The sequence below is a fragment of the Canis lupus genome, chromosome 19 (assembly GCF_048164855.1).
Source record: "Canis lupus baileyi chromosome 19, mCanLup2.hap1, whole genome shotgun sequence".
In the NCBI taxonomy this organism is placed as follows: domain Eukaryota; kingdom Metazoa; phylum Chordata; class Mammalia; order Carnivora; family Canidae; genus Canis; species Canis lupus.
In genome coordinates, this window is record NC_132856.1 from 42175665 (window position 1) to 42203474 (window position 27810).

Consider the following 27810-nt stretch of genomic DNA (forward strand, 5'->3'; position numbering starts at 1 on the left):
CCTCATCCTACCCCATCCCAAAAGGATACTGTCTTAGTTTCTTTTATGGGGTAGGACTGGCTTCCCCTCATCAAACTCTTTCTCTCTCCAACAGGGTGGCCATGGAGACCCTGGACCCCCCGGTGCCCCGGTGAGTCACGGGAGAGTACTGCCTGGTGGGAGTGGGATGGGTACTGGGCCCCACTGATGAGCCCAGTACATTAATACACTGATTTGTATTAATCCCTGAGCCCAAGCAGATTAACTCTGACTCCTGTCTCCTCTTGATACTTTTTTCTAGGGTCTTGCTGGCCCCGCAGGACCCCAGGGTCCTTCTGGCCTGAAGGTGAGTATAGGTGTGTGTGAGTGTGTGCCTAAAAGGAAGAGGAGGCTCATCTGAGCCATGTCCACCCCAGGATAGCCACCCCCCTCTGCCACCCCCCTGAGATGTTGTCACCCTGCAATGGGGCTGAGTGTCAAGGTGTCTCATCCCTGTGGGCTTTGCTTATGGTGAGGGGCTGAGGAGCCTCTTGTCCTTCTGTGAGGTCATGCAGTCTCTGGGTTTTTGGCAGGGGGAGCCTGGAGAGACAGGACCACCAGGACGGGTGAGTGACTCAGCTCGTGGGTGAGAGTCACTGGGAACTGCCCTGTGTGAGGTTGGGACTGCCCTGAATTGTTTCTTCTCCCAGGGCCTGCCTGGACCCACTGGAGCTGTGGGACTTCCCGGTCCTCCTGGCCCTTCAGGCCTGGTGGTGAGTGAGGTTCCTGCAGGGACACCATGTTCTGCCCTCTGGGTCTCACATTCTCCCATGTCCCCCTCACATTTGACTTGTCTCCCTCAGGGTCCTCAGGGGGCGCCAGGTTTGCCTGGACAAGTGGTGAGTCCTGAAGGGTCAAGGCTGGGCCCCAGGGGCCAGGAGTCCATGGCAGGCCCCTGACAGAGCTCCTCCTTCTCAGGGAGAGACAGGAAAGCCAGGAGCCCCAGGTCGTGATGGTGCTGGTGGAAAAGATGGAGACAGAGGAGCTCCTGGTGTGCCGGTATGTTCCGAGGGAGCTTGCTTCAGGCCTGTGATGGGGTCCAGTCCTGTGGCTGGAGGATGAGGAGAGCAGGGTGGTGGGGTGACAATGAGTTCTTCACACTGCTCTGTCGCAGGGGTCACCTGGCCTGCCTGGCCCTGTTGGACCTAAAGGAGAGCCTGGACAAACGGGGACTCCCGGACAGGTGATCTGACCCCAATCTGTACCTCCACCTCCCTGGCCTACTTCCGGCCTCCCATCCAGGATGGTTGGGCGGGGCTGGGGGCAAGGCCTGAGGGTAGGTAGCTCACTGGGCATTCCCCACAGGCTGTGGTCGGGCCCCCTGGAGCAAAGGGAGAGAAGGTGAGTGTGTGGATGGCCTGGGGGGAGGGGCCAAGTGCCGGAAGCCAAGGCAGCCCTCTGACCCTTCTTCCTTGTCAGGGAGCCCCTGGAGGCCTTGCTGGAGACCTGGTGGGAGAGCCGGTGAGTGTAGAGCCTCTGTCAGCACAGCTCACCGATCCTCCTGTCCCTCAGTGTCACGTTTGACCTCAGGCCTCATGCCTCTTCCCTTGAGTGGTCATCTTTCTGTGACCCTAATGCCCATGTTTCTTCCTGTCCCCTCTCTCTACAGGGAGCCAAAGGTGACCGAGGACTGCCAGGGCCTCGGGGTGAGAAGGTGAGGTGGGCCCTGCCTAAGGGTGTAAGCACTGAGTCACTGGGTAGGGAGGGCTAAGTGGGGTGGCTAGAGCCACTCACCGTCCTCTCTGTGCAGGGTGAAGCTGGCCGTGCAGGGGAGCCTGGAGACCCTGGGGAGGATGTGAGTCTGGGGTCTGGGCGAGTCTGAGCTTGGGGGGAGGAGTGCAGTTGTGGACATGAGGGACCAATCCCGGGCATGTGCACCTTCCAGTATATTCAGGATCCTGCTCCTGGGAGCACCTGGGATCAGGCATCTTGGCTCCCACACTCCCGGGTTGGGAGGGGGCATCCTTTCTTCCTTGTGTCGGTCCTAGGTCTTCTGCTCCTCACTGTGTCTGAGCACACACGTATGTGGTTTGTGTCTGCTGCCCCAGCTCTCAGGACACATCACAGTTCCTGTGGGCTCTCCTTTCCCTTTCCCCGCCCCGTCTGAGTTCCCCGTATCTGACTGTGTGTTTGTGGGCCCCGTCTTAGCTCCTTGAGCTGGGATGGCTCCGAGTTCCTGCACTTGCGTGCTCCTGGGATCACCTGTATGTCTGTGCTCACATCTGAGATCCCTATGCCTGTGCTCATGGGGAGCTCTATGTGTCTGTCATCACACCTCAACTCCCACATATCTGTGGTCCCCTCTGAGTGTCCCTCTGTCTGTGCCCTCATGAGTCCATGGTCACCTCTGAACTCCCGTGAGTCAACCCTTGTAAATTGGCTGAGTTTTGTGTCTCTAGGAACACATCTGAGCTATCCTGGGAATATTCTTAGGCTGTGTCTAAGGTTCACATTCCTCCCCTCAAGTACTATTTACATTGTTTTTTTAGGGTCAGAAGGGGGCTCCTGGACTCAAGGGTAATAAGGTATGTGTACTCTGAAGTGTCCCTGCTGGGGTCATGTTCCTGAGACTCCCTGAGCCTGATCTGAACCCTTTTTTCCTTGAAGGGGGACCCGGGAGTCGGGGTTGAGGGACCCCCCGGGCCAGCTGGTCTTCCGGGTGTGAAGGTGAGTCGATGCCCCATCACCAGAGGTGGGCAGTGGGCAGGGAGGTCTCTGGAACTGTGCAGAAGAGGGCATTCTGGGGCTAGTTCTGGGAGGGAGTCCTGTTGGGACCATTCCTCCCTTTGCTATATGTTCCAGGGAGATGTGGGCCCCCCTGGATCCCCCGGGGCTCCTGGTGTTGTTGGATTCCCTGGTCAGACAGGCCCTCGAGGAGAGATGGGTCAGCCAGGCCCCAGTGGAGAGCGGGTAAGTGTGATGGGAACAACATGTGCAGGACTTGGTGACTTCAGGACCTTTGAATCTGGTAGTGGATGAGTGGATGAGGATGAGGAGGGGGCCTAGGCCCTGCCTCGGGCGCTCCCAGTCTTGGAGTGGCCAAGGGGGCAGGAAGGTCCCTAAGTCACCCTCTTCCTCTTTTGCTTCATTGTTCTGGTAGGGTCTGGCCGGTCTCCCAGGGAGAGAGGGACCCCCAGGTCCCTTGGGACCACCTGGACCACCAGGGTCAACGGTGAGTAGAAGTGCCCCAATGTCCCAGCTGTGTGTTGGAGTCTGTCCATGTGGGAGCTGGGACACACTGTGTGGCTGGGTATGTGTGTGTGCCTTTGAGGGGCACAGGACCCTCACCTTACTCTGCCCACAGGGAGTGCCCGGGGCCTCTGGACCCAAAGGAGACAAGGTAGGTGGGACAAGGTTGCTGGCTCTCCTGTATCTGTCATCCCTCCCACCTCCAGCGACCCCTATCACTCCTCCCACCTCCACTGACCCCATCACCCCCTCCCACCTCAGCTGACCCCCATCACCCTGTCTATCCCCATCTGGCACACACACCCCCACCCCATCCCCACTGATGCCCCTCACATATGCCCGGTATCCTGTTGCTTTCCAGGGAGACTCTGGAGTGGGGCTGCCAGGGGCCCGGGGTGAGCGTGGGGAGCCAGGAGTCCGGGTATGTATGTCCTGCTCTGCAGTCACAGCTCCCTGTATCACAGCCCTAACCTCTGATTTCCAACTTCTGACTCAATGAGCTTAATGTCCCCGTCCAGGGTGAAGATGGCCGTCCCGGCCAGGAGGGACCCCGAGGACTCACGGTGGGTCCCCTTGGGAAAAACACCAGCAGTGTGACTTCAGTCCCCTGCCTGTGTCCTCTGTGCCCTTGGGACACTCTCCATAGCCCCTTGGGTCTTCTCATGTACTTCATCTATCCTCTTTCCCTGGGACCCCTTGGTCCTCCTGCCTCCCGAATGGTCTCCCAATGAATGCCCCCAAATTCCTTTAGCTCACTGTTGTCTTCTTCTCACACAGGGACCCCCAGGAAGCCGGGGGGAACGTGGGGAGAAAGTAAGTACAAGGGGGAAGGCAGCTGGGGGGAGCAGGGATGGGGCTAGATCCTGTAGTTCAGGACTTGGAACTCCTCCAATTTGGAGAGACTCACACTCTTCTACCTACTAGGGTGATGCTGGGACCTCAGGGCTAAAGGGTGACAAGGTGAGTGTTGGCTTGGGGGGGGCAGGGACTAAGGGTGCTCCTGACTCCTCTGACTGCCCCCTATCCAATCAGGGTGACGCAGCCTTAGCCATGGGGGCTCCAGGGCCACGGGGTGCCAAGGGGGACATGGTGAGTAGGTCTGGCCCGTGTATAGCCTGGATCTCTCTCTTGTGTATGGTGTGGGGGGGCTCCAATGGGGGCTGGGCCAGTGGATCTGAGAGCTCAAACTCTCAGATGGTGAGGACCCTCCAGCCCCTGACCCTGGCTTCTGACCCCTGACCCAGGGTGAACGAGGGCTTCCAGGCATAGATGGTGACAAAGGACCTCGCGGAGACACTGGGAACCCTGGAGAGAAGGTACAGGGAAGAGGGTGGAGTGCTCTGTATGGAGTCGGGAGAGGGTTTCTGTGGGCTGTGGGGGCTCTATTGAGGGTCTGTGAGGACAGGAGGAGAGGGTGGGGCTTTGTGGAGGGCAGAGGGGAGGGAGTTCAGTAGGCTGTAGTGACTCTGTGGGATGGCTGAGAGGATGGGGGCTCTCTGGAGGGCTCGAAGACCTCCATGGGAGGTCACTACATACTCTGTGGAATGTAGTTCGAGGAGAGGCCCTCTGGGAACAGACAAGGGGCTTCTTAGGTGACAGGGGTATTCCAGGTAGGTTTAGGGGCCCCGTGGTAGGAGGGAGAGGCAGGGATCTGAGGGCCTGGGGTGAGAAATGAGCCATACTGAGGGTGGTGGGTGGGAGCAGCTCTGCCCCTCGCCCCCCATGGGTTCCAGTCATACTCCAAGCCTCCAGCATGTGTCTCTCTCCTGGTCATACCCACAGGGCACCAAAGGAGAGCCTGGTGACAAGGGTTCAGCCGGGTTGCTGGGAGCTCGTGGACTCACTGGACCCAAGGTCAGCCCCACCCCAGGCACAGACCCAGCACTACCGGCCACACATGTCTGTCTCATGGGTGCCCTCTGAATGCTGGAGGGCTTCCAGCCTCCCTTGCTGTTGGCCATGTATGTGTTCACACAGGATTTGTGTGAGGCCTGGGAGTCAGTGAGTGGCATGGGGGAAGTCACACTGAAGGACTGCCCTCTCCCATTTGTGCTTCCCACAGGGTGAGCCTGGTGCCGCAGGGATCCCAGGAGACCCGGTAAGATCACATCACCTGCTCCCACAAAGATGCCTTGCCCCATGTGGCCCCTGTCCTCACGTGGTGGTCTTTGACCTTATAGTGACCCAAGGCTCTCATGGTGGCCTCCTGATGCCCAGGGCCTCCACCTCCACAGTAATGGCTGTGATGGTTCCACCCCTTCGGCGACCCCCAACCCCTGGAAAGCCCTGCCCTTCCAGTGGCTCTGGCCTCCATTTGTGACTCACCCTGTGATATCCCCTGTTCCTTTCCCTGGATCCCTCCTGACCTTCTTGACTTTATATTGACCTCTTTCCCCACCAGGGATCCCCAGGAAAGGATGGAACCCCTGGTGTCCGAGGAGACAAAGGAGATACTGGCTTCATGGGCCCCAGGGGCCTCAAGGTGGGAAGGGGCTGGGTCTTTTTTTTCCTGGTCAGGGGAGCCTGATGTGGGTGGTCACGGTACCTGGGGTTGAAGGTCAGATATCTTGGGTCAAATGTTGGGTATCTGGGGTTAAATGTAGGTTATTAGGTTAGGGGTTGGAAGGTCAGAGGTTAGAGTGTCTGAGGCCAGTTTGGGAAGTGGTTATGTGATCAAGGGGTCATGGGGTGAGGTATTGGGAAGTCCCTCTTCTATCTGCTTTTCCCCCGCAGGGTGAACGAGGGGTAAAGGGGGCCTGTGGCCTCGATGGAGAGAAGGGAGATAAGGTAAGGAGGTGATGGGGGATGTCGGCAGCTGTGGGGCCCAGAGCCTACGTCTGACACCTCCACCTGATGCCTACAGGGAGAAGGTGGTCCCCCAGGCCGCCCTGGGCTGGCAGGACGCAAGGGAGATATGGTGAGTGTCGGGCACCCAGGATGGGGAGGGGATGAGTAGGCCAGGGCCCAGCTTATGTTTTCTCTTCTCCAGGGGGAGCCAGGTGTGCCGGGCCAGTCGGGGGCCCCTGGGAAGGAGGGCCTGATTGGTCCCAAGGTATGGGGTCTCTCGACAGTGGACAGAAGGGGGTCAGAATGGGGCAGGGATAATCACAGTAGGATCATGAGGGTTTCATGTCAAAAGGGTTGTGGAAGGTTGGGACATTGGGGGAGTAGAGTGAGGTTGGTCTTGAGGTTTCAGGGTGGCTTGGGGTCACAGTGGGGATTTTGGTAGGATTAAGGGATGAGAGGTGGAGAAGTGGGGAGATGGGCATCAAGGCTAAGATGTCAGTGGGAGGTTGGAGTGTCAGTATAAAGGACATAGGTGGGGATGCCTGGGTGGCTCAACGATTGGGGGTCTGCATTCGGGTCAGGTTTGATCCCAGGAGGCAGGGTTGCGTTCCACCTCGGGCTCCCTGCGGGGAGCCTGCTTCTCCCTCTGCCTATGTCTCTGCCTCTCTCTCTCAGTCTGTGTCTCTCATGAAGAAATAAATAAAATCTTTAAAAAAAAAAAAAAGGACATAGGTAGAATCAGAACAAGGGAGATTGCAGGAAGGTCAGGCTCATGGGGAGCATGACAGATGGAGGGTCCTGAAATGGTAGGATCACAGGTGCTTGGGTCATGGAAGATTGTGGCCATTGGGCCAAGGGGCTCTTGACAATTTATCTGAGGAGGCTGAGGGAGATGGTTTCTCATGCTTCTTTCCATTCCCAGGGTGATCGAGGCTTTGATGGGCAGCCAGGATCCAAGGGTGACCAGGGAGAGAAAGGGGAGCGGGTAAGTTGAGACCAAGGTCATGGTAAGCTAAGGAAATTGTACTTTCTGGAAATGCATCCAGCTTTTGGGGCTTTGACCCTGACCTGTCTCTCCACAGGGGCCCCCAGGAATTGGGGGCTTCCCAGGTCCTAGGGGCAATGATGGCTCTAGTGGTCCTCCTGGGCCACCTGGCAGTGTCGGTCCCAAAGGCCCAGAAGGACTTCAGGGCCAGAAGGTAAAATGCTGTGACTCTGCCCCCTACCCCCTGACCCTTCCAACCTCACTGACTTCTGACCTATAACCCATCCCCAATACCCCTGCCCCAATCTCTGAACCTATGATCTCCAACTTTCCCTGCTTCTCTGACTGTTCACTCGGTCCTTGTGCCTGACAGGGTGAGCGAGGTCCCCCTGGAGAGAGAATGGTGGGTGCTCCTGGAGCCCCTGGGACCCCTGGAGAGAGAGGAGAGCAGGTGAGTGGGCATCCATGGGCTTAGGGTCAGAAATTGGGGTGACTTCTGGTGTTCCCAAGATCAGAGGTCACAGCCTGGTCCCATCCCTTGTGCATAGGGGCGGCCAGGGCCCGCTGGCCCCCGTGGAGAGAAGGGAGAAGCTGCGTTAACAGTAAGTGTGGGCCTGGGTGGGCCAGACTCCACCTCCCGCACCCAGTATCCTGACCCCCTGGGCCTGGGCCCCTGACTCAGTGCTGTCCCTCCATGATCCCTGCATCATATGCCTTTTGTCTCTCCCATGATCCACGGGATCTTCATGATCCTTATGGTCTTGTGTCCCAGGAGGATGACATTCGAGCCTTTGTGCGCCAGGAGATGAGTCAACATTGCGGTGAGTGGGGCCCAGCTCAGAGCCTCTGGGGTCCCATTCCCACTATGCCCCAGCACCCCTAGACAGGGGCAAGCAGGGTCCCCAGAATTTACAAGGGACAAGCAGTCAAGGAGATGAGTGGGTATGCAGGACATATGTGCTTCAGGACAGACATGATGAGACTTTCCCCATATGGTGACCCACAGCAAATATGGATGGACAGTAGTGTTCCTAGAAGCCCAGTGTGGCCCTGTGTAGGGGGTGGAGGTGGGAGCAGTCCGGTGGGTATCAGAGAGTGATGCTCTGTCTCTTGTCTCTCTGCTTCCTACCCATTCTTTCTTTCTTTGTTGGTCTCTCTGCTATTCTCTCCTGCTGTCCTCCTCTGGCCACCTCTGCCCTTCTCTGTGTGTGTCCCTCTGTCTTTTTCTCTGCCCTTCCTTCTCTGCCCTCTCCAGCCTGCCAGGGCCAGTTTATTGCCTCTGGATCACGTGAGTAGTTTTCTGGGATTTTCTCCCGGAACCTTCCTCATCCCAGGCCCTACTGTGTCCGTCACCTCGGTCCACTCAGCAGGGGCTTGGCTGGGGTAGCCACCACTATGACCCCAAGGCCTTGCACCTCTGCCTTTTACTCCAGGACCCCTCCCTAGCTATGCTGCAGACACTGCCGGCCCCCAGCTCCCCCCTGTGCCTGTGCTCCGGGTTTCTCATGCAGAGGAGGAAGGTGAGGATGGCTGGACCCCTTGGGCATGCATGGTGGGGTACAGACGCATGCAGCGCTGCTCACACATGCAGGGCACATGCCGTGTGCATAGGGACAACACGGGGGCACCACATGAACACCAGTGCTGCCTGCCCCGCCCCCAGGGTGGCCTTGCTCACGACACTCCACCCTGTGTGCAGGCCAGGTACCCCCTGAGGATGATGAGTATGAATACTCTGAGTACTCCGTGGAGGAATACCAGGACCCTGAAGCTCCTCAGGATGGCAATGGTCAGAGTAGGCACTGGCCCAGAGGGATTCAGGGAGCGGCGGCAGACCCCTGGTCCCTCTCTGACTACTACCACCCCTGCTGACCTCCTGACCCCTACTGGCCCTAGACCCTTGCTTGCTTCCACTGGACGAGGGCTCCTGTACTGCCTACACTCTGCGCTGGTACCATCGGGCTGTGGCAAGTGGCACAGAGGCCTGTCATCCCTTTGTCTATGGTGGCTGTGGAGGGAATGCCAATCGTTTTGGGACCCGGGAGGCCTGTGAGCACCGGTGCCGGCCCCACATGGTCCAGAACCAGGGAACAGGTATGAGTCTACCCCTCCACCCTGATAAGAGTCTGGACACTGATCCTACCCAGATCAGGTCCTGGTCGGGATCCCAGATCAGGAGCTCTCACAGACTAGGGGCTAGGGACAGACCCCCCAGATCAAGGAGCTGAGCAGAGAACCCTAGCTGTGGGGTCCCCTCCATGTTCCCTCCTCCAAGGACCTGAGGATCCCCTCTCTACAGTCAGAGCCCCACTCCTGTCCTGCCCCCAGCTGTCCCACTGATCTGAAGATAGCTCCCCACCTGCCGCACCCCCCCTAGGTGCTGCCCGGAGCTGAGGCCCAGATGATTGGCTGAAGTTCAGTGTCTCCTGGAGGAGTTCTGCTGTCCCTCCCCTTGGTGCTAGAGGCCTGTGTGCATGTGAGCGTGCATGAGCGTGTCCGTTATTTCAGTGACTTGGTCCCATGGGTCTGGCCTTCCCCCCTGTGGACAAACCCCCATTGTGGCTCCTGCCTCCCCAGCAGATGACTCAGTGTGGGGGTGGCTGTGGGCAGTGAGCGGATGTGACTGCATCTGACCCGCCCCTTGACCCAAGCCTGTGATGACATGGTGCTGATTCTGGGGGGCATTAAAGCTGCTGTTTTAAAAGGCCCCTGTTGTGACTGTTTGGGGAGATGGGGGTGGCAGAGGGTCAGGTTTCCCCTGGGAGGTCAGTATTGTCCCGCATGGGTGCAGAGTCCCTCTGTCCAGCCCTGGTTATTGTCCTGTGACCCTCAGTCCCCAACTTGTCCCCAAAGAGGAGCAGACTGAGTGGGGGCTGAGGACATGTCCTCACTGCCCCCCAGGAAGGGATGAGTCAGAGGTGGGGGGATGCTTCATGCCAGGAGCCATGCCCCAGCTCCTACCACAGGGGGTAGAGAGATAAATGGGCCCGAAGGGGGCAGAGGGCCGGCCCACAGCACAGCACTGCCTGGCCCCGGCCGCGGGCTGCTCCGGTGCCCCACCTTGCCGCAGAGGAGGTTGCTGCTGGTAGGACTGGGCTGGCTCTGGGTGGCATGGGCAGGGCCTTGAGGGCTGAGTGGATCTGGGATTTGGGTTGATGGAGGTCTCTGGACCTCAGGGGGCATTGGAGTCTCTGGCTGCTTCTCCACCTTAAGGACCCTATTTCTGGTCTTCTTTGTCTGTGATCAGGCTTCTTTGTCTGTGATCAGGCTCCCTTGGACCTTGGGTTCCTCTTTTGTCCCTCTGTGTTCACTCTGTGTCTCTGCATTCCTGTTTTGAAGATTTTATTTATTTATTTGAGAGAGTCCAAGCAGAGGGAAGAGGGAGAAGGGGCAGAGGGGGAGGGAGAACAGGCTCCCTGCTGAGCAAGGAGCCTGATTGAGGGGGTAGGGTTCATCCCAGAACCCTGGGATCATGACCTGAGCTGAAGGCAGACGCTTAACCCGCTGAGCCACCCAGGCGCCTCTCTACATCCCTGTTTTTATCATGTATCTGTGTCTGGGGTGGTTCCAGCCTCTTTTTCTTCCAGGCCCCTTTGTTTTGCTTTGCCTCCATGTCCTCCCTCTCCTTTCTCTTCTTCTCCATCTCCTCCCTAAGTGTATCTCTGTCTCTGCATCTAGATCTAGATCTTGCCGGGCTCTCTGTCTCTCATTCTCTTTCTCACTCTTTGTCTCCCGGCCGCTGCTGTGTCTAGTGCTGTCTTGATTTTCCCAATCTCACTCTGGCTAAGTCTTGTCCCTTCATCTCTGTCTCTTCTATCTCTCTCCAACCCTTGCCTGGCCTCTCTAATCTTGCTTTCTGTTTTTCCCTCTGTCTCCCATTCTGTCTGTCTGGTTTCCCCATCTGTCTCTGTCTGCTGCTGTGGCTGCTCAGAACCCCCGCCCTGAGCCTCTTTTCTCCTTGCAGCCTAACCACGTGATGACCAGGTGGGCTTTGCTGGTGCTGATGGTCCTGACATCGGGCAGAGCCCTGCTGGTCACTGGGACCCCTAGCCCAGCCTTCCAGCTCCTCCCTCAGAACCCTCCCCAGGCTACTCCCTGTCCTGTGACCTCGGAGAGCACTACAGCCACCACCACAGGCCCCTCCACTGCTTGGGGCCACCCCAGCCCTGGCCCTCGCTCGGGCCCCCGCATCATCCTCTCGCTGGATGTCCCCATTGGCCTCCTACAGATCTTATTGGAGCAGGCCCGGGCCAGAGCTTCGAGGGAGCAGGCCACCACCAACGCTCGCATCCTGGCCCAGGTTGGCCGCCGCTGAGCCTGGGGGCAGGAGTCACAATAACGGGGCCATCCTGGATCAGGAGACCTGGAAGCCCTGCAGTAGAGCAGGACAGCATTACATCTGGGCATGGTGCGCCTGGCTACCTCCCTATGGGGTCACTGCCAGCTGGTGTCATATCACAGCTGAGTGCCTCACAGAGCCCCATTGTATCTAGACAGCCTGGACATTGCCATATTGGGTGGCTGCCAAGTGGAGTCTTGCCATGCCTGGAGCCCCACAGACTTACAATATGTCTGGACAGTTTGGACACTACCGTGGAATGTCAGTACTGTGTGGAGTCTTGCCATGTCTGGGTGCCCCACAGTTGAAGAGCATCCGGACACTGCCAGTGTGGTAATTCTTGTGCCACTTTTGGGAATCTCATCAACACAGGAGCTCAACATTGCATCTGAGGCTAGTCCACCTAAGGCCAGGCCCGTGGGTCTGCCCTGCCCCACACAGGTCACCACATAGGAAGTGCAGGCTGAGGGTCATATGCATGTTTTGTGCTCCACAAGGCAGCACCTGCCTCAGATGAGTGGGGTCACCAGGGGCATCTCTCTAGGCGTGTAGAGCCGTAGGTGAGAAATCTGTAGCTGTGGCAGCCTTGTTGTAGGTGTATGCATGCAGGAGTGGCTGTGTCTCTGTGTATCTGATAGTTGTGAGTCTGTGTGGGCAAGGTGAGGGCATGTGAGGGAGCTGTGAGGAACAGATGCTTATCCCCCAGACCAGCATGAAGCATGCCCAATGCACAGCCAGGCACTGTCCACACGCCTGCACACCCAGCTGTGGCCCTTGGACACATGTGGCTCCAGCTGCTGGGGCTCAACCCAGCTCTGCTCGTCCTTCATCAAATTGTCTGCAGCAAACGTGTTCACCTTTCCAAGCCTTGGCTTTCTCCTTGGTAGGGCAGAGCCATGACCAGGCTTCTTGTGAGCACCAAGTGACATGTACATGAAGGTTCTGGCATGTAGGAAAGAGCTCAATAAATGCAGTGACTGGAGAATGGGATGAACGAGAATCACAGTCCTGTGCACCCAGAGAGTGACAGTCTGGCTACACAGCCCCTTTGCCCACTCCCCACCCCCCAGCCCCCAACCACTGGTCGCATTTCACCGACCTGGTCCCTTGGTGTAGAGAGAGTGGAGAGTGGGTTTTCCCTAATCTCACACCCCCAGCTCCATGGTTGGGCTGGAGAGGGAAGTGACCTTCTGAATGGTGTGGACAGGCTTGCCTGCAGATGGGACAGAAACTCTAGGTAGTGTAGACAGCTCCGGTTGGAGACAAGGGCAGACCCTGGGCATTATGGACTGCTCTGACCGCAGAGGGAGGCCACACTGGCAGGAGTGCGGCTGTCTGGGGTGGGGGCACTGTTGATCGCTCAAGTTGTGAGCAGCCCTGGGGGGCGGGCCCAGGGCGGGGCTGGGAGGGCGGGGCCACACGGGGCACACCGCAGCTCCCTCCCGAGCCCGGAGGGCGGGGCTGCCCGGCCCCAGGCTGCAGGGGGCGGCGGCCCCGGGGCCAGATCGCTTGCAGGATGGACACAGGCGCGGAGGGAGGCAGCGCCCTGACGGACCCCGGGTCAGGGAGCAGCAGGCGGGGTAGGCACGGGCGGCGGGGAGAGAGTGGGGGGGATCGGGGAAAGACGGTTGGTGCTGGCAGAGGTGCAAGGGCGTTGGGGGTCTCTCTAGGTGTAGGGGTGCTCAGAGGGGGCATAGCCTGTCAGTGGCAAGGAGGAGGGGGAACACTGTCGCCTTGCAGGGGAGTGGGGAGGCTGGGCCAAGGGGGAACTATAAATAGCTTCTTCCTCCAGCCCAGAGAGAGGGACAGCCAGCTGGAGCTGCCTGAGGCCCTCCTGCTCTGCCCTTTGCTGGCCTCCAAGGGGTCGTGTTTGTCCAGGTCCCCCCTCAGGGGTCACACATCATTTTGGGGAGGCCCAGAGGCTCATTTGGGACATTTTTCATATGAAGTGGCTTTAGCCTTTAAACAGCATTTCTAGGGCACCTACTGTGTGCCTTATGTGAGTCCTGAGCTGCTCTAAGCACCTACTGTGTGCTCTGTCCTGGTCATGAGCCTCTCTGAGCCTTTACTGTGTGCTTTGGCTGGCCCTGAGTCACTTTGAGCACCTACTGTGTGCCCTGTAACAAGCTGGAATCAGCAAATGCAGACCACAGTTCACAAGCTACTCAGTCACATGGCTCCATATCCCTAAGCTGGAACCTCACAGCCTCTGTGAGCTCTGGGCCCATGGAGATACTGGAGATGATCCTTGGCTTGAACTGGCCAGAGGAAGCTGGAACTCCTGGGATCTCCCTGAACCTCCCATTGGCAGCAGAGGGGAGAGAAGAAGGGAAATAAAGGGGAAGGGGGGCAGTAGAGAGCAGCAGGCTGCTGCAGCCTGCTCCTCCCTGCGGGCCTGGGTTGCTAGTATTTGTGCACATGTGGCTCTGTGTGCATGCTTCCATGCACTGGCATGTAGGTCTGTGTGGCATTTGCTGAGCGCCCTGGGCCTTTATGCTGCAAAGTCTGGCCAGGACTGACCAGCAGACACAGAGGTTGGGAAGAGTTTGAGCAGTGAGAACTGAGGATCTAGGACTTCAGCACCCTATATTTTATAGCCAGGGACACGGGAGAGAGGTCCGGTGGTCAGTGCAGAGGGCACCACTGGAGCCAACCAGGGCCAGCCAGGCAGGTTCATAGAGGAGCAGAGAGGCTGAGCAGGACATATTCACACACCAATGCATGCTGACAACCCAGTACACTTTTCACCCCATCACTTTGGGATGGCCCCAAGGAAGGATAAGTCATGAAGGCTGGCTGTTCTATTGGGCATCTACTGATGCTGGGGGAGCAGAAAACTAAGAGAGCATTGGAGGGAACAAACCAGAGCCCACGTGTATGGGTGGGAAATATGATTATCTAGAAGAAGTGGGAGGGGAGTTTTTGAAAGGCTGGAGGTTCATCTGAGTCCACTCTGCACTGTGGGCTGGCTCTGTGACCCTGGGCCCTGCTCCCCTTTCAGTTTCCTATTCAACAAATGGGCAGGGAGATGAAGAATATTCTTAGAGTAGAGGTAGACTCTGGCCTTGGGGAGGAGCCCCAGACTCCTCCTGCTGTTAACCTGTGGCCTCCCACTGGATATTGGGACTTGGGAAGGTATGTGTGGGTCAGCCCAGGGTCAGACTGTTTGGGGAAGAGTGGAAGGTACAGAGCCACGGCTTTTCCTGGGAAGCTAGGCTCACACTGTCTGGATGTGGGGACAGCTTCCTCGAAATGGTCCTGGCATTCTGCCCTGCTCTGACTACCCCCTTACCCCAGCCTTTGACTAACATCCCAGGAGGGCTGAGAAGGAGAATGGGCAGGCCAGAGGAAGTGCTGGGCGTCTGTGGATGCTAGAGCATGTAGCCTTTGCAACAAGTGCGGGGGGGTTGGACAGGGTGTGGGCGGGTGGTGACAAGGTCTCTGAAGTCAAGGTGGCCCCAGGATGGCCTTGGCAATGGCTAGGAGACAGACAGGAAGGCTGACTGTGTCAGGAACAGAATGACAGGCTTTGGAGAAGAAGGAAGCAGGCAAGTTGTCGTAAGGGGCATCGTGCTCATCAGAAGCTGCCCACGGGTGTGCTCAGAGCTGCCTCTGCATGAGGTGGGGGGTGGACAGTGCAGACGGAGGATGAAAGAGGAAGTGCTCAATTCTGGGGCAGGGCGTTCCTCCCAGGGGAGGCAGCCAGAGCTAGTTTCAGGGAGGACTTAGGTGAGCTTCTACCTCCTGAACTTTCATCTCCTGTGAAGTGGGCGAGACATCTGTATTAGAGTTATCTTAAGAGTCCTTGCCAGGCTCTGAAGTGCTAGGTGGAGACAAGTATGTGGAATGGAGGTCAGAGGTGCACTGGGCAAAGCCTTGTTCTCCATGCCCCTAGCCCTGGCTCCTGGCTGGGCACACTGGGCAGAGAGGACCTGAGGATGCCAAGATCCTGTCTGGGGGTTTGTGGAGGACATCGCTAGGGGGCAGTGTGACTCAGGTTGGAGCAGTGGTAAGGGGTCCCCAGGATATTAAGTGTATAGAATTTGGGAGAAGCTGGGCTAAGGAGACAAAGGAGAATGACCCAGGGTTCCTAAACTTCTGGCTTTCTCCCTTGTCCTTTGCTTCCACTGCATTCTTAGAGACAGAAGGGAGATAAATAATACAAATGATAGTGCTAATGTGCTTTACACTGTCACATTTAATCTATACCAGAATCTTGTGAGGTTGATGATGCCCGCGTTGTTTTCCTGATGATGAGAGGAAGGATCATGTTGGAAATATGCAAATTTACAATTTAATTGGTAAAAATGAAATCCTGGAAGAAGAGAGAGACTCAGTGAGTCCCCAGGGAGCTTGGTTAAAAGATCCTGCTCACGTGCTCCAGGTGGGCTGGAGTTTAGCCTGAGCTCCCCAGCAGCCAAGGTAAAGAGAGGAAACAATTTTGAGATGTCCCCGTCCGTGAGGTGAAAGAAGATTTTCCGGTGTGGTTGGGCCAGTGGGTTCGGTGGGCGAGAAGGAGTCCTAGGACTCAGGGACGCACAGCCGGCGGGGCGCAGCAGTTGACAAGTGGCAAAACGCAGGAGCTGCCAGGCTGATCCAGACCAAGTGAGACCTGCGAGCCAAGCTGGCGCAGCCCCTTAGCATGCAAATCCCTCCCTCCTGGGGGCCCTGACGTCAACCGTAGCAGCGAGCGGAACCCGAGTGCCCTGGAGGCAAGGCTGTGCAAGGCGAGGCCCCGGACCAGGTGGATCAAATCTGCGCGGTCGAGTCGGGCGTGCTGGGCTCGCTCATCGCCGGCGGGGTCGGCACGATGTAGGCCTGGAACCGGCGGGCAGTCGGGCATGCGCGTCCTCGATGCCGGCGCCAGGGGCGGGCCTGCTCGGGCCCAAACCGGGGGGCAGGCGAGTTGGGCATGCGCGGTCGCAGGCCGGGCCCTCCCCGCTGGGGGTAGGGCCTACTCGTCCGGGGCGGGGCCTGCGGGGAGTCGGACGGACGCCTGCCGGGCTCGAGGCGGGGCGGGCTCGGGGGCGGGCCCGGGGGCGGGCCCGGGGGCGGGGCCTCGAGTGGCCCGAGGTGGCCCGGCTGCTGGGTCGGAAGCAGCGCAGTCAGTCTCATCGCGTCCCGGGTATGGCGTCCCCACGGGAATTGACCCAGAACCCCTTGAAGAAGATCTGGATGCCGTACAGCAATGGGCGGCCCGCTCTGCACGCCTGCCAGCGCGGCGGTGAGGCGGGGGCTGTGGAGAACCGGGGGGTGGTGCACGGGAATGGGTGGATAGGGCGGCCTGGGCAGTGGTCTCGCGTGGAAGGGGGGCCAGGAACAGGTGGGGAACCCGGGACAGGTGAGGCTGCCGTGACTGCTGGCAGGGGAGCAGACACAGGTCGTGGGCCGGGCACAGGTGTGGCGGAGCGGGGGGGTGGAGGGTGGTGCGGAGACAGGTATGTGGCCCTGTCTCCTCTCGCTAGGGGCTCAGTCCTGTTACCATCACCTCCGGGAGGGCGCCGGCCCCTTCTCACCCGAGTCTCTACCCACCAGGTCAGGCCAGGGGGAGGATTCAGAGCCTCCTCTTGCCATTCACTTCAGGCCAGAGTGCATGGACCAGGTCTGAGCTGTGTTGGCTTTATGGAAATCGCTTGACCTCTGTGAGCCCAGAACTTTCAGAAGTCCAGTGGGAGCCCCTTGGCCTTGACTACCCACCTCTGGGGCCAGTTTTGGGAGGAATTTCAGGGAAGTGCAGTTGTGTTCAGGGTGGGTGAACACTGCCCTTATGGACCTATCTTTGGGTCCATGGGGGTATATGCATCCAGGTGGGGTCGTGGGTGAATGGTGAGGTTGGAGGCAGAAACACCTAGGAGACATACTGAAATTCTTGGCATTGTTAAGGAATTGTTAAGGGACTTGGATTTCCTGAGATCCTGGTGTTTAATCCACTTTACTTGACTTTCTGCTTGTCTTTTTTTTTTTTTTTTTTAAGATTTTATTTATCCTTTTGAGAGAGAGAGACCACGACGAGCAGGGACAGAGGTAGAGAGAGGAGAAGCAGACTCCCCACTGAACAGGGAGCCTGACGCAGGGCTCAATCCCAGGACCCTGGGATCATGACCTGAACCCAAGGCAGATGCTTCACTGAGCCACACAGGCACCCCTCTGCTTGTCCTTAAATGAGTCTGCAACCTCTTATTGCCAAGAAAAACAAAGTTGTTTTTTTTTTTTCTTTTGAGTAACTGAAACATTATAATGAATTTGCAAGTTGGCAAAGACCTCAGAGAACATCTCGTTCAACTTTGATACAGATATAGAACTGTGATCAGGAGATTGTGTGATGTACTAAGATCTCCCTGTACTCCTTGACCTCTGCTTGGGCATAATAAGGGAGGGGAGAATGCTCCTTGCTTGTTTTGTTTTGAGGCCAGCCTGGGAGCCCTGGCTTTGAGCAAGGTGTAAGTCCTGTGGGTAGACTGTATCTCTTACTACAGTGGGTCCTGGTAGGGGGTGGCCATGGTTTTGGCAGGGCATTCTGGTGGGTCATGGCTGTGACCATAATTTAGGTCCTGCTAGGATGTGGAGATGGTGATCAGGCTCTTAGCGCTGGGCCATGGCTTTCCATTCAATACTCAGTCCTGAGAGGCAATGGCTACATCCTAGCTAGCCCTCCTTCCAGACTTTCTGGAGCGACCAAGATCAAGGCCCCTTGCTCTTGTGTTTCTAGCCAGTCTGTGTTGTCCTAACTGGGGATGGCTGCTGTTATTACATAAAGGGGAAGGGAAGGAGTCAGAGCCTGGGCTTTGAAGGCAGGAACACTCAAGCCACATTGTGGCTTAGCTGTGTGACCTTGGACAAGGACCTGACCCTCTAGGCCACGGCATGGGTTCCTCATCTGTGGGATGGAGACGGTCATCATCCCTGCTCCTAGAAGCTGCTGTGAGCCTCTTCACAGGAGATGCTTGATAAGTGGTGGCAGGTGGTGCTATCATTTCGTCACTAGCCTTCTTTGCTTCTCAGTACCTCAGAGTTGGGAATTGAAGCATCAGCTCTGAACCAACCCCCATTCCAGATGGCAAAGATGCTGAGGCCCAATGGGGAGGAAACTGTTTCTTCAAGCTCCAAGGATGCAGTGAAAATATGGCTGTGAGGGGCTTGTGCCATGGTACTGTCTCAGGGTATTGCAGTGGGTGAGACTCTGGACTGGCCCAGCATAGGGAGGGCTTCTTGGAGGAGGAGGTACCCAAGAAGCCAGAGATAAGACCTGCAGATTGTATAGAGGTTGGGCCCCAAGTGAGGGTCCCCGAGTTCATAGCAGGGAGTAAGCTGTGAATGAACATCGAACCTGTCTGGGCAGCACTTCCAGTCCCCAAAGCCTGTGTTCATGTAGCGTTTTATCCTCTGCATGGTAGATTTTTTAATTAAAAAAAATATATTTATTTATTCATTCATGGGAGACACACAGAGAGAGGCAGAGACATAGGCAAAGGGAGAAGCAGGCTCCCTACAGGGAGCCCGATGCAGAACTTGATCCCAGGATGCTGGGATCACAACCTAAACCAAAGGCAGATGCTCAACTACTGAGCCACCCAGGTGTTCCGCGTAATTTATAATTTGGTGGAAGACCACAAGGACAGGTGAGGACCTGAGGGTGGGGGGTGGGTGGAAGTTGACCACAGGGCTTTGTAGAGAAGGGGCTGTGGAGCTCATGGCTGGTCTGTGCTGTGTAGTGGGTTGTCTTTGGTATCTTGTGCCTGGCTCCTGAGGGAGCCAGAGGCTGCTTGGCTCTGTGTGCCTTCTCCACCCCTACAATCCATGAGTTCAGAACTACATATGAGGGCCTGGAAGCTGTTACCTTCTTCATCATTGACCCCTCAGCTCAGCCCTGGAGGAACCAGCCCTGGAGGGCAGGTGGGGCAGGGGATGAAGACAGAACGTGAAGCATGCCAGAAGGACAGTGCTTGTGATAGCTTGTATTAGCAAAAAGGTAGCCAGACTTGGCTAAGGACATGACTGGAATGTGCATAGGATGGTAGGAGAGATTACTTTCTGTCCCATCTGAACAGGACGGTGATGCCAGGTTACTTTCTTTTTTTAAAAGATTTTATCTGGGCAGCCCAGGTGGCTCTGCGGTTTGGCGCCGCCTTCGGCCCAGGGCCTGATCCTGGAGACCTGGGATCGAGTCCCACATCATGCTTCCTGCATGGAGCCTGCTTCTCCCTCTGCTTGTGTGTCTGCCTCTCTATATATACATATATCTCTCATGAATAAATAAATACAATCTTAAAAAAAAAAAGAAAATAGTACTTTAAAAAAATGAAAGATTTTATTTATTTATTCATGAGAGACACACGAGAGAGGCAGAGACATACGATAGAGGGAGAAGCAGGCTCCATGCAGGGAGCCCAACATGGGACTCGATCCCAGGCCCCTGGGATCACGACCTGAACCGAAGGCAGGTGCTCAACCAGGTGCCTCCAGGTTGCTTTCTTTTGAAGAGTTCTCCCTTCACCAGCCTGGCCCAAGGGTGTGGGAGCAGGTGCAATTCGGAAACCAGTTCTGGACCCCACTCGGGCTTGTGGCTGCCCCTGGGGTGACCCACCAGAAGGTGGTAATGAGGTAGCACCAGGCTTGTCTCTGGCCTCTTAATTCCTAGGGCTCTTGTGGCCATAAGCACGTTTATAGGAAAAGGAACCAGTGAGATAAGTTGAATGGACATGTCTGCAAATCTCTCTTGTTTTAAATGGTGCATCCTGCCACCTGGTTGCTCGGTGCCGAGGCTCTCGAGTGCCCAGAGCTGCAGTTCTAGCCACACAGCCAGCTCACCTGGTGCAAATGCTCTGTTCAGGCGCTGTAGCACATTCCCTCTGTGGGCCTCAGTTTGTAATTCCTCTATTGCTAGCTTGCTTATGTTTTGCTGTTGTAAGCAGAGCTATTATTGCAAATACACTTCTTGTACTTTGACCTTTCTTTGGGTCATTTCCTTGGGAGCTTATCTTGAGGAACAGAGATGATAGGTAATTTATTGCTGTTGTTTCGCACCCAGCCCTGGTTTACTGCCCTGCCTGCCCACAGCGGCTGTGCATGGGGCCAGGGGATCCTGTCACCAAACACTGGGAGAGGAGGCCGGGGTGTCTCTGGGAAGATAGAAGATGTGAAGAGAAGGTGTAGAATCCTACTCCTGAGGTCATGGGAGAGCCCTTCATGGAGCTGTGGGGAGAAGTGAGCAGGCTGAGTGTGCAGGTTTCCCCCATGCTTAGTAGCTGATTCACTGCCCTTTGGTTGCTTGAGAGCCCCGGCCAGCGATTGTGCAAACGGTACAGGCCCCAGTGTCACTGGCCCTCGGGACGCAGGGCCTTGCCTAACTTGCTTTTCTCTCACCTTAGCCAATGCTGAGGTTTTTCTGCAAGTTCTCTCTTGTTCACTGTCAGCCTGTGTTCCGTGGGATCCTCTCCTTCCCTCCCCCGAGGCTCATAGTTTGGGTCACCTTTGCCCAAAGGTCATGTATAAGAGCAACAGAGCCCACACTGGCAAGTGGGTCCCCTTACCTCTCTGCAGGGCCCAGCTGGAGACAGATGGGTGCTTCTGCACCCTACATGCCAAGGGCAGTTGGTGCTAAGGTGCACCTGCGTCCTTAGCAGGTATCCTGCCAGGGCTGGGCAGAGGGCATGGCTTCCCAGACATGCTTTGGCTTTTACATGGAGGTAGTGCAAGGCCTCACTGGGGGATTGATCATCATCCCATTTTACGGGTGAGGACACCAAGGCTCAGAGTTGCCAGGAGCTGTCAGGGTCAGGATAGGAACCTAGACCTGACTCCTGACCCCACAGACAGGGCTGCCCCTGCGGCCTCTATGCTCTAGCTCCGGTGAGGGAGACAGCCTGAGGGGTGGGGCCCAGCAGTCTGTCCAGGAAGGACTACCAGGAGAAGGCCCTTGTAGAGAGCCCTGGGGTTCTCCACATCGGCCGTCTGTCTGTGGCCCAGGTGCTGGGGACGAGGAAAAGAAAGCTTCCTAAGGTTTCTGAGGTGAGGCTGACTGAAAGCAGAGCTGAGTCACGTGAGGCTGGTAGTTCTGCTGCCTTGGTGTCTGTCCTGGTAGGCCAGGGTTTGGGGATGTGCTGTCCAGACATGTCCCTGCCTCCGACCTTGGCAGCTTCTCTGGCTGGTGGCCCATGGGATGGAGGGGGGTGGGCTGTCAGAGGGACAGTCCTTGTGGACATTGCTCTGGGTCTCTGGCCTCAGCCCCTGGTGGCACTCACCCTGGGGGATTTCGAGACGCCACTCCCTTCCCCATAATTTTTGAGCACCAACTCTGTGCCAGACCTCATGTTCCCAAACAGCTCAGATCCTGCGGGGCTGCCTATGCTCCACGTGGTCAGGTGCAGGGGGCCAACTCATGGGCGAGATGACCGGGCCTGGGGGAGAGAGTGCACCAGGGCAGCGCAGAGGTGGCTGGGAGGAAGGGTTCACTGAAGAAGCAGCTTACGAGCTGGGCTTTGTACACAATGAGGCGAAATTCCCAACTGGGAGGGTAAGGAGTGGTACTGTGCTATCAGGAATGCTGAATGGCTGCACGGGTGGGGTGTGGATTCCCCGATAATAGGTGGGTGTCGAATATCCCCTGGGCTTTGGCTCTTGTCCTGCACGTTCATTCAGGGGTGTGGCAGGTCCAGCTTTATATCTGCCGTGCACACCAGGATAAGGGGCTGGTGAGATTCTGCTACATCTACTGGAGCCCAGACAGGCCTGGGCAGCAGGGACATGCCAGTGGTGGCTTGAGACCAGGGTCTGAGGCCAGGAGGCCTGGAAGGTGTGTCTGATGTCCTGTGACAGGAGCAGAGGGAGGGGCACCCTCGGAGGCATCCCAGCCCTTATCTGACACCAGCTCCTTGTCTTTCAGTTTGCATGACCAATTGCCCAACGCTCATTGTCATGGTAGGCCTGCCCGCCAGGGGCAAGACATACATCTCTAAGAAGCTGACTCGCTACCTGAACTGGATTGGCGTGCCTACTCGAGGTGAGACTTGACCTCGGCTTCCAAAGGGGCCTTGGGGCTTTGTGGGGAGAGGGGGAAAGAGAGAAGGCTAGCCTGGGGTGAGTCAAGGTCAAGAACGGGGGGAGGGCTGCTGCTGTGTGAAAGCTGAGCCTTTCTTTCCCCCAGAATTCAACGTTGGCCAGTATCGCCGGGAAATGGTCAAGACATACAAGTCGTTTGAGTTTTTCCTTCCAGACAACGAAGAGGGCCTGAAAATCAGGAAGTGAGTATATGTGTGTGATTATGTGTGTTTACAGAGAAGGCCCTGGAGCCCGGGCACCCAGCTGCTCCTGAGCCCTGGCCTTACTCTGCCCCACTGGACTGTGACAGGGCTGGTCTCTTGACCTCTCAAGATATGGTGGTATTGGGGATGTGTTGGATTAGGAGACAGTGGGGAGGGCGTATGGCCTCTTGGTGGCTGGCTGTGCCCTAGGACTCATGAACCCTTAGTAAGGACGTCCTATGGAAGGGGAATACGGGGTTTCAGAGAGATAGAGGAGACCTAGCCAGGGCGGGGCAGGGGCTGGCTGCACAGAAACCTCTCACTTGCTTACCCCAGGTGCTCCATGGGGATGGCCTGTGGCAGGGAGGGGGGGGGGTGAGTGGGTGCAGGGACACAGTCCTCAGAGATGAGGCAGAGTGAGAGTGGGCCTACCTCCTGGCACCTTCTCCCAAAGCTAAAAGGATGGATGGAGCCCAGAGCTGCAGCCTTCCTTCCCTTGCCCCAGGATAAACTGTATATTTGGAGCATGTTTGGCATGTGCTTGGCATGTTTTTGGCACGTGTAGGACAGGCCTTGGCTTCGCTTTCCTGTGGCTCAGACTTCACCCTCCTGCTCACATTCGTGAGATGGGAATTTGCATATGACACCCTACCTCCTTCCCTCCCCGCCCTATTCAGACTTGAACCAGGAGCACCTGCTGGCTGTCTGAGGATCTCTGCTGTGGTCTTTTTGGCAGGTGTCAGCTGAGGGATCAAGAAGCTTCCTTGTCCTTGCTTTGGGTTCAGCCATGGTGGGAGGGCATTTAGCAGAGGTTGGCCCAGCTCTAGTGAGCTCCCCTAATCAAGAAGAGCTCCAGGCCAGAAGATGCCAGATTGTTGCCCAGGCCTGGGTCCTAGGCAGCCTGCTCTGTCTCTGGCCACCAGGGGGCAAGAGCTCCCCAGTGTGGGGCGTGGTCCTTCCCCAGTGTTGGCTCTTGCGTCAGTGGGGCTGGGCCAAGTGGCTGCACCCAAAAGGGAAGGGGAGTCTGATGTTCAGGCCTGTGGCCGAATTGTGTGTGAAACTTGAGGCTGGACAATCCAGTGACCCAGACAAAGGGAGGGGACTGATATTTGAATTCCTGCTGTGCATGATGCCCGATTGTCACTCCTCTTCCCATTTTACAGATGAGGAAGCTGAGGCTCAGGAGTCTCACACAAGATAACAAGTTATTTCACAGAGCCCAGACTTGAATCTAAGCCCATACCACTAAAAACTGTTGTGTTCATCTTTCTAGCGTTACGCAATTAGTAGATCAGAGGCTGTATCAAATGCAAATTCTACAACTACCTCACGCTATGGGCACTGGCTAGCTTATTGGCTCTTCCCTGCAGTGGGGCAGGCGTTGTGTCACCTCACTCCCCCGTATTCGGAGGTGAGGTCTGAAAGTGATGGGCCTGTGTAGGATCACACTGAGTTTGAATTTGAAGCCAGGTCTGTTTGAATCCAAAGTGTTTATGGGAAGAATAAGGAAGCTGGCACCCCTGGGGCTCACTAATAATTCTGCTCAGGCCTCCTATCGAAGGTAGGAGTATTGGGATTAATTCAGATGGGGAAACCCAGACTTGGGGAAGTTGGGGAGCTAGATCAGGGTCACCCAGCTGGAACAGAGGCCCCAGCAGGAGAAGCTAGGGGCAGGTTCACATGTGCCTCTCTGTAGGCACACCCTCTGGCTATTCCTAGAAACCTTCCCTCCTGGATCTAAAGTCTGGGTCTGGCGCCAGGGCTTCAGGACCATTTCCCAATAACCAGCCCCAAATGTCCTGCAGATAGTTGGTAAAATAGAAGGATCAGACTTTTTAAAATGGGAAGCCTGAAAAGAAAAGGCTAGATTTCCCAGACACCTAGGTGATCATACATTGTTGAGGTTCCTGGAGCTACACGATGTTGATGTCTGTCCCTGACACTGGGAAGGTCCAGGAAAGGGTGTGCACAGTCACATGTGCACGTGCTGGTCACGTGTACACACACACCATAAGGCACATACTCATGCTCTCAGTCTCCTACCACACATGAGCACCTATGCACACCTGTGGGCAGGCACATGCACACCCATGGGTGCATGCATGTGTCGCTAACAGTTCAGTTCCGACACTGTCCACCTGGAGTTAGCATCAGTCTGCCCAGGTTAAGGGCTCAGTTCCACAAGATTGCCCCATGCTCATACCCCCGTACACTCAGGGTCCCAGGCTATACCTTCCACATCTCCATTAGAACCCTGATCCCCCTCTTACATGGTGCTGCCTCAGCCAGAGCAACCCACAGATCTTAGCCCAAAACATGGTCCTTGATGTGGGTGGCTAGAAATGGCTCCAGCAATGCCAGTTTCCTGGACTCTCAGAATCCAGTTTTTTGGGGGGAAGAAGAAAGCTCTTTAAAGTTTTAACTGAAAGACCCACTGGGTGGGGTCTTCTTGGGGCACAGATAGGTCACAAGGAGGCTTAGGAGCAGAGCTTCTTCCAGGGACCTGGACTCAGCTCTGCCACCAATTTCCCCATGACCCCAGCAGGCTGCCCCTTGCTCTGCCTGGCCTGTGCCTCCATGCTTGGGCACGGTGGCCTGGTCTGGCCCAGTGAAAGCCCCGATAGCACAGTCCTTGGATGCACTGGGGGTTTATATACAAAATCTGAAGACCAAACAAATGGAAGGAGATCTAATTTTACTCTTTTTTTTTTATAAAGATTTTATTTATTCATGAGAGACAGAGAGAGAGAGAGAGAGGCAGAGGCATAGGCAGAGGGAGAAGCAGGCTCCATGCAGGGAGCCCGATGCCGGGGACTCCATCCCCGGACTCCAGGACCACACCCTGAGCTGAAGGCAGACGCTTTAACCACTGAGCCACCCAGGCGTCCCAGAAAAGTGGTATTTTAAAAAAATATTCCCAGGGGCCCGGAGCATATAGCCTTTCACTTAGAGGATCAGAATTGGCAAAAGCACTGAAAATGACCTCAAGGAAAGAGAAACCTTGAAAAGAGAAGGGGCTCCAGGGACTGGGCCCTCTCCTGTCTGGGGTAGGATGTATCTCTGATCTACTGCCCTCCTGCAGCCGGGTTTGGGTGCTGGGCTGACCCTGTGTTTTCTCTTCTTTTTGTGTGTGTGTGTGTGTGTGTGTGTGTGTTTGTGTTTTCTCTTCTGAAGGCAGTGTGCCCTGGCAGCCCTCCGTGATGTCCGGCGGTTCCTTAGTGAGGAGGGGGGACATGTGGCGGTGAGTGTAACATCATGGTGACTTCTGGGAGTGACATGTGATAGCCTATATATCGCTAGCCCTTTGCTCATCGGGAACCTGGAAGGGAAGGCAGGGTGTGTGGCCCCGACTGCCAGGCCCTGGGAGGAAGTCTGCAGCCACTACTACATAGGAGGAGGCTGAATGTGTGCTGGGAATTTCCTTCTGGGCTTGTGGTTGCATTTGACCCTGTAGGACTTCCTTCCAAATACTCACATTGTTGGTCATCACATGTGCTATCATGTTACCTAAGTCTTTAGCCAATGTGATTTCTCCTGGGGTGGAGAGAATCCTGCCCCACATTTAGTGACTGTTCTGGGAACCAGCTGAATCCTGGGCAATGGAATTCCAGCTGTGTGTTGGCCCCTCCTGTCAGATGGATGAGTGGAACAAAGCTGAGCACGGGTGCCTCTGGGAAAGGCCCCTACCCTAACCCTATGCAGTCAAACACAGGAGCCGCTTTTTCATTTGCTTTTCCTTGTGGAGGCATGCCTCCAGGAGCCCTTACTCTCCCAGCTCTGTCTGGATCGATCAACTTCTCGGTGTGTGGAACCCTGGGAATTCCCTTCTCCCAACTCTTGGGTTGAAGCCCTGCTCTCGGACCCCATGTCTTCTTTTTACTTGGTTTACTGACTTGTTTTACTGGAGTGCATCCTCCAGTGGCTTCCTGAGGAAGGTACTTGGGAAGTTCTTGCATGAGACTTTGCATGTCTGGAAATGTCCTTCTGTATCCTCATAGTTGATGGTTGGGTATAGGTGGGAAGTATTTTTCCTTTAGAATTTCTACAGCATCTCTCTGTTGTATTATGGCTTCCAGAGTAGCTGTGACAAAATCTGATGGCATTCTGATTTGCTGATCTTCCTAAAAGTTTCATCTCTTAGAGGGAACTGGGGCTGCTCTTGCCCTTTTCTCTGGGAAAGAAATTAGGACATTGTGGTGGGTCGTCTTCACCATGCTGGGTCCCAAGGTGGCCCTTTTCAGTGGGAGCCTCTTTTCTAACAGGTCAGGAAGATTCTCATGTATTATTACTTTGATAAACCACCCCTACCAGTTTCTGACAATTGATTCTCTGCTCCACTCCCATTTTCTGAGCTTTTTTTTCTTTCTTTCTTTTTTTTTTTTTTCTAGAACTTCTGGTGGCTTCATGCTGGGCTTCAGCCCTAATCTTTATCTTTTTCTTTCCTTATTTCCTATCTCTATCATTTTTGTTCTACTTTTTTTTTTTTTTTTTTACGGTTTTATTTATTTATTCATGAGAGACACAGAGAGAGAGGCAGAGACACAGCAGAGGGAGAAGCAGGCTCCTGCAGAGAGCCCGATGTGGGACATGATCCTGGGACTTGGGGATCACGTCTGTCCCAAAGGCAGAAGCTTTAACTGCTGAGCCACCCAGGTGTCCCATTTTTGTTCAATTTTCAGGGAGACTTTTTCAACATTATCTTACAAGCATTTGGTTGCATTTTCAAACAGTTTCTGTGATCACATTTTAATTTCTAAATTCTAAATTTCTTATTCTCGGAGTGTTCCAATTTTTCAGAACTCTTTTTGTTTCATGGTTACTTACAGTATTTTGTATCTCCCTTTAGATAACAGTTGTAAGGCTTATTTATTTTTTGACACTACTTTCTGTTCTAGGCTCTGTCTTCATTTTCTCAAAGTTCCTTTTATTTTTTTTTAGTCTCTGTTTTTCATGTTAGAAGTTTTGCTGGAGCATCCAGTGAGCCCTGGTTGAAGGCCCTTTTAAAAAACTCTGGAAGCTGCTTAAAAGCAGCTCTAGAAGCTGCTTCTAGACATGCAGGCGAGTGGGTTACCCCTGAGGGCACATGGACAGGCTGTGGGCATTTCCTGGGGAGCCCCAGGTGGGCCCCTGGCCTCGTGAGACAGGGAGAGGGCGTGGGGCTCTATCTGCTCTTTGTTGTACCACCAGGCAGTCTTCCTTTTTCCTCTGCGCACTTGTCCCTTTTCTCAGAGACACCTGAGACCCATTCCTGA

The 27810-nt window shown here is 55.8% G+C and overlaps 3 protein-coding genes across 8 annotated transcripts in view; all 3 read left to right on the forward strand.

Moving 5' to 3' along the window:
* The window catches only part of COL7A1 (collagen type VII alpha 1 chain), a 30981-nt gene extending 21295 nt beyond the window's left edge, over positions 1 to 9686 (forward strand). The window contains exons 82-119 of the mRNA XM_072786331.1: positions 95 to 130; positions 281 to 325; positions 552 to 584; positions 669 to 731; positions 822 to 857; positions 937 to 1017; positions 1133 to 1201; positions 1324 to 1359; positions 1438 to 1479; positions 1628 to 1672; positions 1769 to 1813; positions 2508 to 2543; positions 2626 to 2685; positions 2821 to 2928; positions 3119 to 3190; positions 3323 to 3358; positions 3569 to 3628; positions 3726 to 3770; positions 3985 to 4020; positions 4132 to 4167; positions 4240 to 4296; positions 4452 to 4523; positions 4990 to 5061; positions 5270 to 5305; positions 5609 to 5689; positions 5941 to 5994; positions 6071 to 6124; positions 6197 to 6259; positions 6917 to 6979; positions 7077 to 7193; positions 7353 to 7430; positions 7528 to 7581; positions 7752 to 7800; positions 8235 to 8267; positions 8413 to 8499; positions 8679 to 8768; positions 8876 to 9073; positions 9357 to 9686. Coding sequence (XP_072642432.1) covers positions 95 to 130; positions 281 to 325; positions 552 to 584; positions 669 to 731; positions 822 to 857; positions 937 to 1017; positions 1133 to 1201; positions 1324 to 1359; positions 1438 to 1479; positions 1628 to 1672; positions 1769 to 1813; positions 2508 to 2543; positions 2626 to 2685; positions 2821 to 2928; positions 3119 to 3190; positions 3323 to 3358; positions 3569 to 3628; positions 3726 to 3770; positions 3985 to 4020; positions 4132 to 4167; positions 4240 to 4296; positions 4452 to 4523; positions 4990 to 5061; positions 5270 to 5305; positions 5609 to 5689; positions 5941 to 5994; positions 6071 to 6124; positions 6197 to 6259; positions 6917 to 6979; positions 7077 to 7193; positions 7353 to 7430; positions 7528 to 7581; positions 7752 to 7800; positions 8235 to 8267; positions 8413 to 8499; positions 8679 to 8768; positions 8876 to 9073; positions 9357 to 9373 — 2295 coding nt within the window. The 3' untranslated portion in view covers positions 9374 to 9686. The remainder of the gene's footprint in view (positions 1 to 94; positions 131 to 280; positions 326 to 551; positions 585 to 668; positions 732 to 821; positions 858 to 936; positions 1018 to 1132; positions 1202 to 1323; positions 1360 to 1437; positions 1480 to 1627; positions 1673 to 1768; positions 1814 to 2507; positions 2544 to 2625; positions 2686 to 2820; positions 2929 to 3118; positions 3191 to 3322; positions 3359 to 3568; positions 3629 to 3725; positions 3771 to 3984; positions 4021 to 4131; positions 4168 to 4239; positions 4297 to 4451; positions 4524 to 4989; positions 5062 to 5269; positions 5306 to 5608; positions 5690 to 5940; positions 5995 to 6070; positions 6125 to 6196; positions 6260 to 6916; positions 6980 to 7076; positions 7194 to 7352; positions 7431 to 7527; positions 7582 to 7751; positions 7801 to 8234; positions 8268 to 8412; positions 8500 to 8678; positions 8769 to 8875; positions 9074 to 9356) is intronic.
* Positions 9687 to 9830: 144 nt separating this feature from the next.
* UCN2 (urocortin 2) lies at positions 9831 to 12308 on the forward strand. Its single transcript, XM_072786332.1, has one exon. The coding sequence runs from the start codon at positions 10956 to 10958 to the stop codon at positions 11292 to 11294; it is 339 nt and encodes a 112-aa protein (XP_072642433.1). The 5' UTR covers positions 9831 to 10955; the 3' UTR covers positions 11295 to 12308.
* A 450-nt stretch (positions 12309 to 12758) lies between these two features.
* Positions 12759 to 27810, forward strand: part of PFKFB4 (6-phosphofructo-2-kinase/fructose-2,6-biphosphatase 4) — a 34033-nt gene continuing 18981 nt past the window's right edge. For 2 of the 6 annotated variants that reach the window (XR_012012044.1, XM_072786333.1), the window contains exons 1-4: positions 16364 to 16542; positions 22201 to 22317; positions 22462 to 22558; positions 25733 to 25799. Coding sequence is in view for 5 of the 6 variants with exons in the window: in XM_072786333.1 (XP_072642434.1) it covers positions 16446 to 16542; positions 22201 to 22317; positions 22462 to 22558; positions 25733 to 25799 (378 nt within the window). In the remaining variant the exon portion in view is untranslated. Of the gene's footprint in view, positions 12899 to 15946; positions 16063 to 16361; positions 16543 to 18425; positions 18466 to 22200; positions 22318 to 22461; positions 22559 to 25732; positions 25800 to 27810 lie in introns of those variants that run through there. The other 4 variants (XM_072786334.1, XM_072786336.1, XM_072786337.1 and 1 more) reach the window with 4 other exon arrangements.

Excerpts from the sequence above, each read along its gene's own strand:
- UCN2 (XM_072786332.1), top strand. The coding sequence starts at position 10,956 with ATGACCAGGTGGGCTTTGCTGGTGCTGATGGTCCTGACATCGGGCAGA.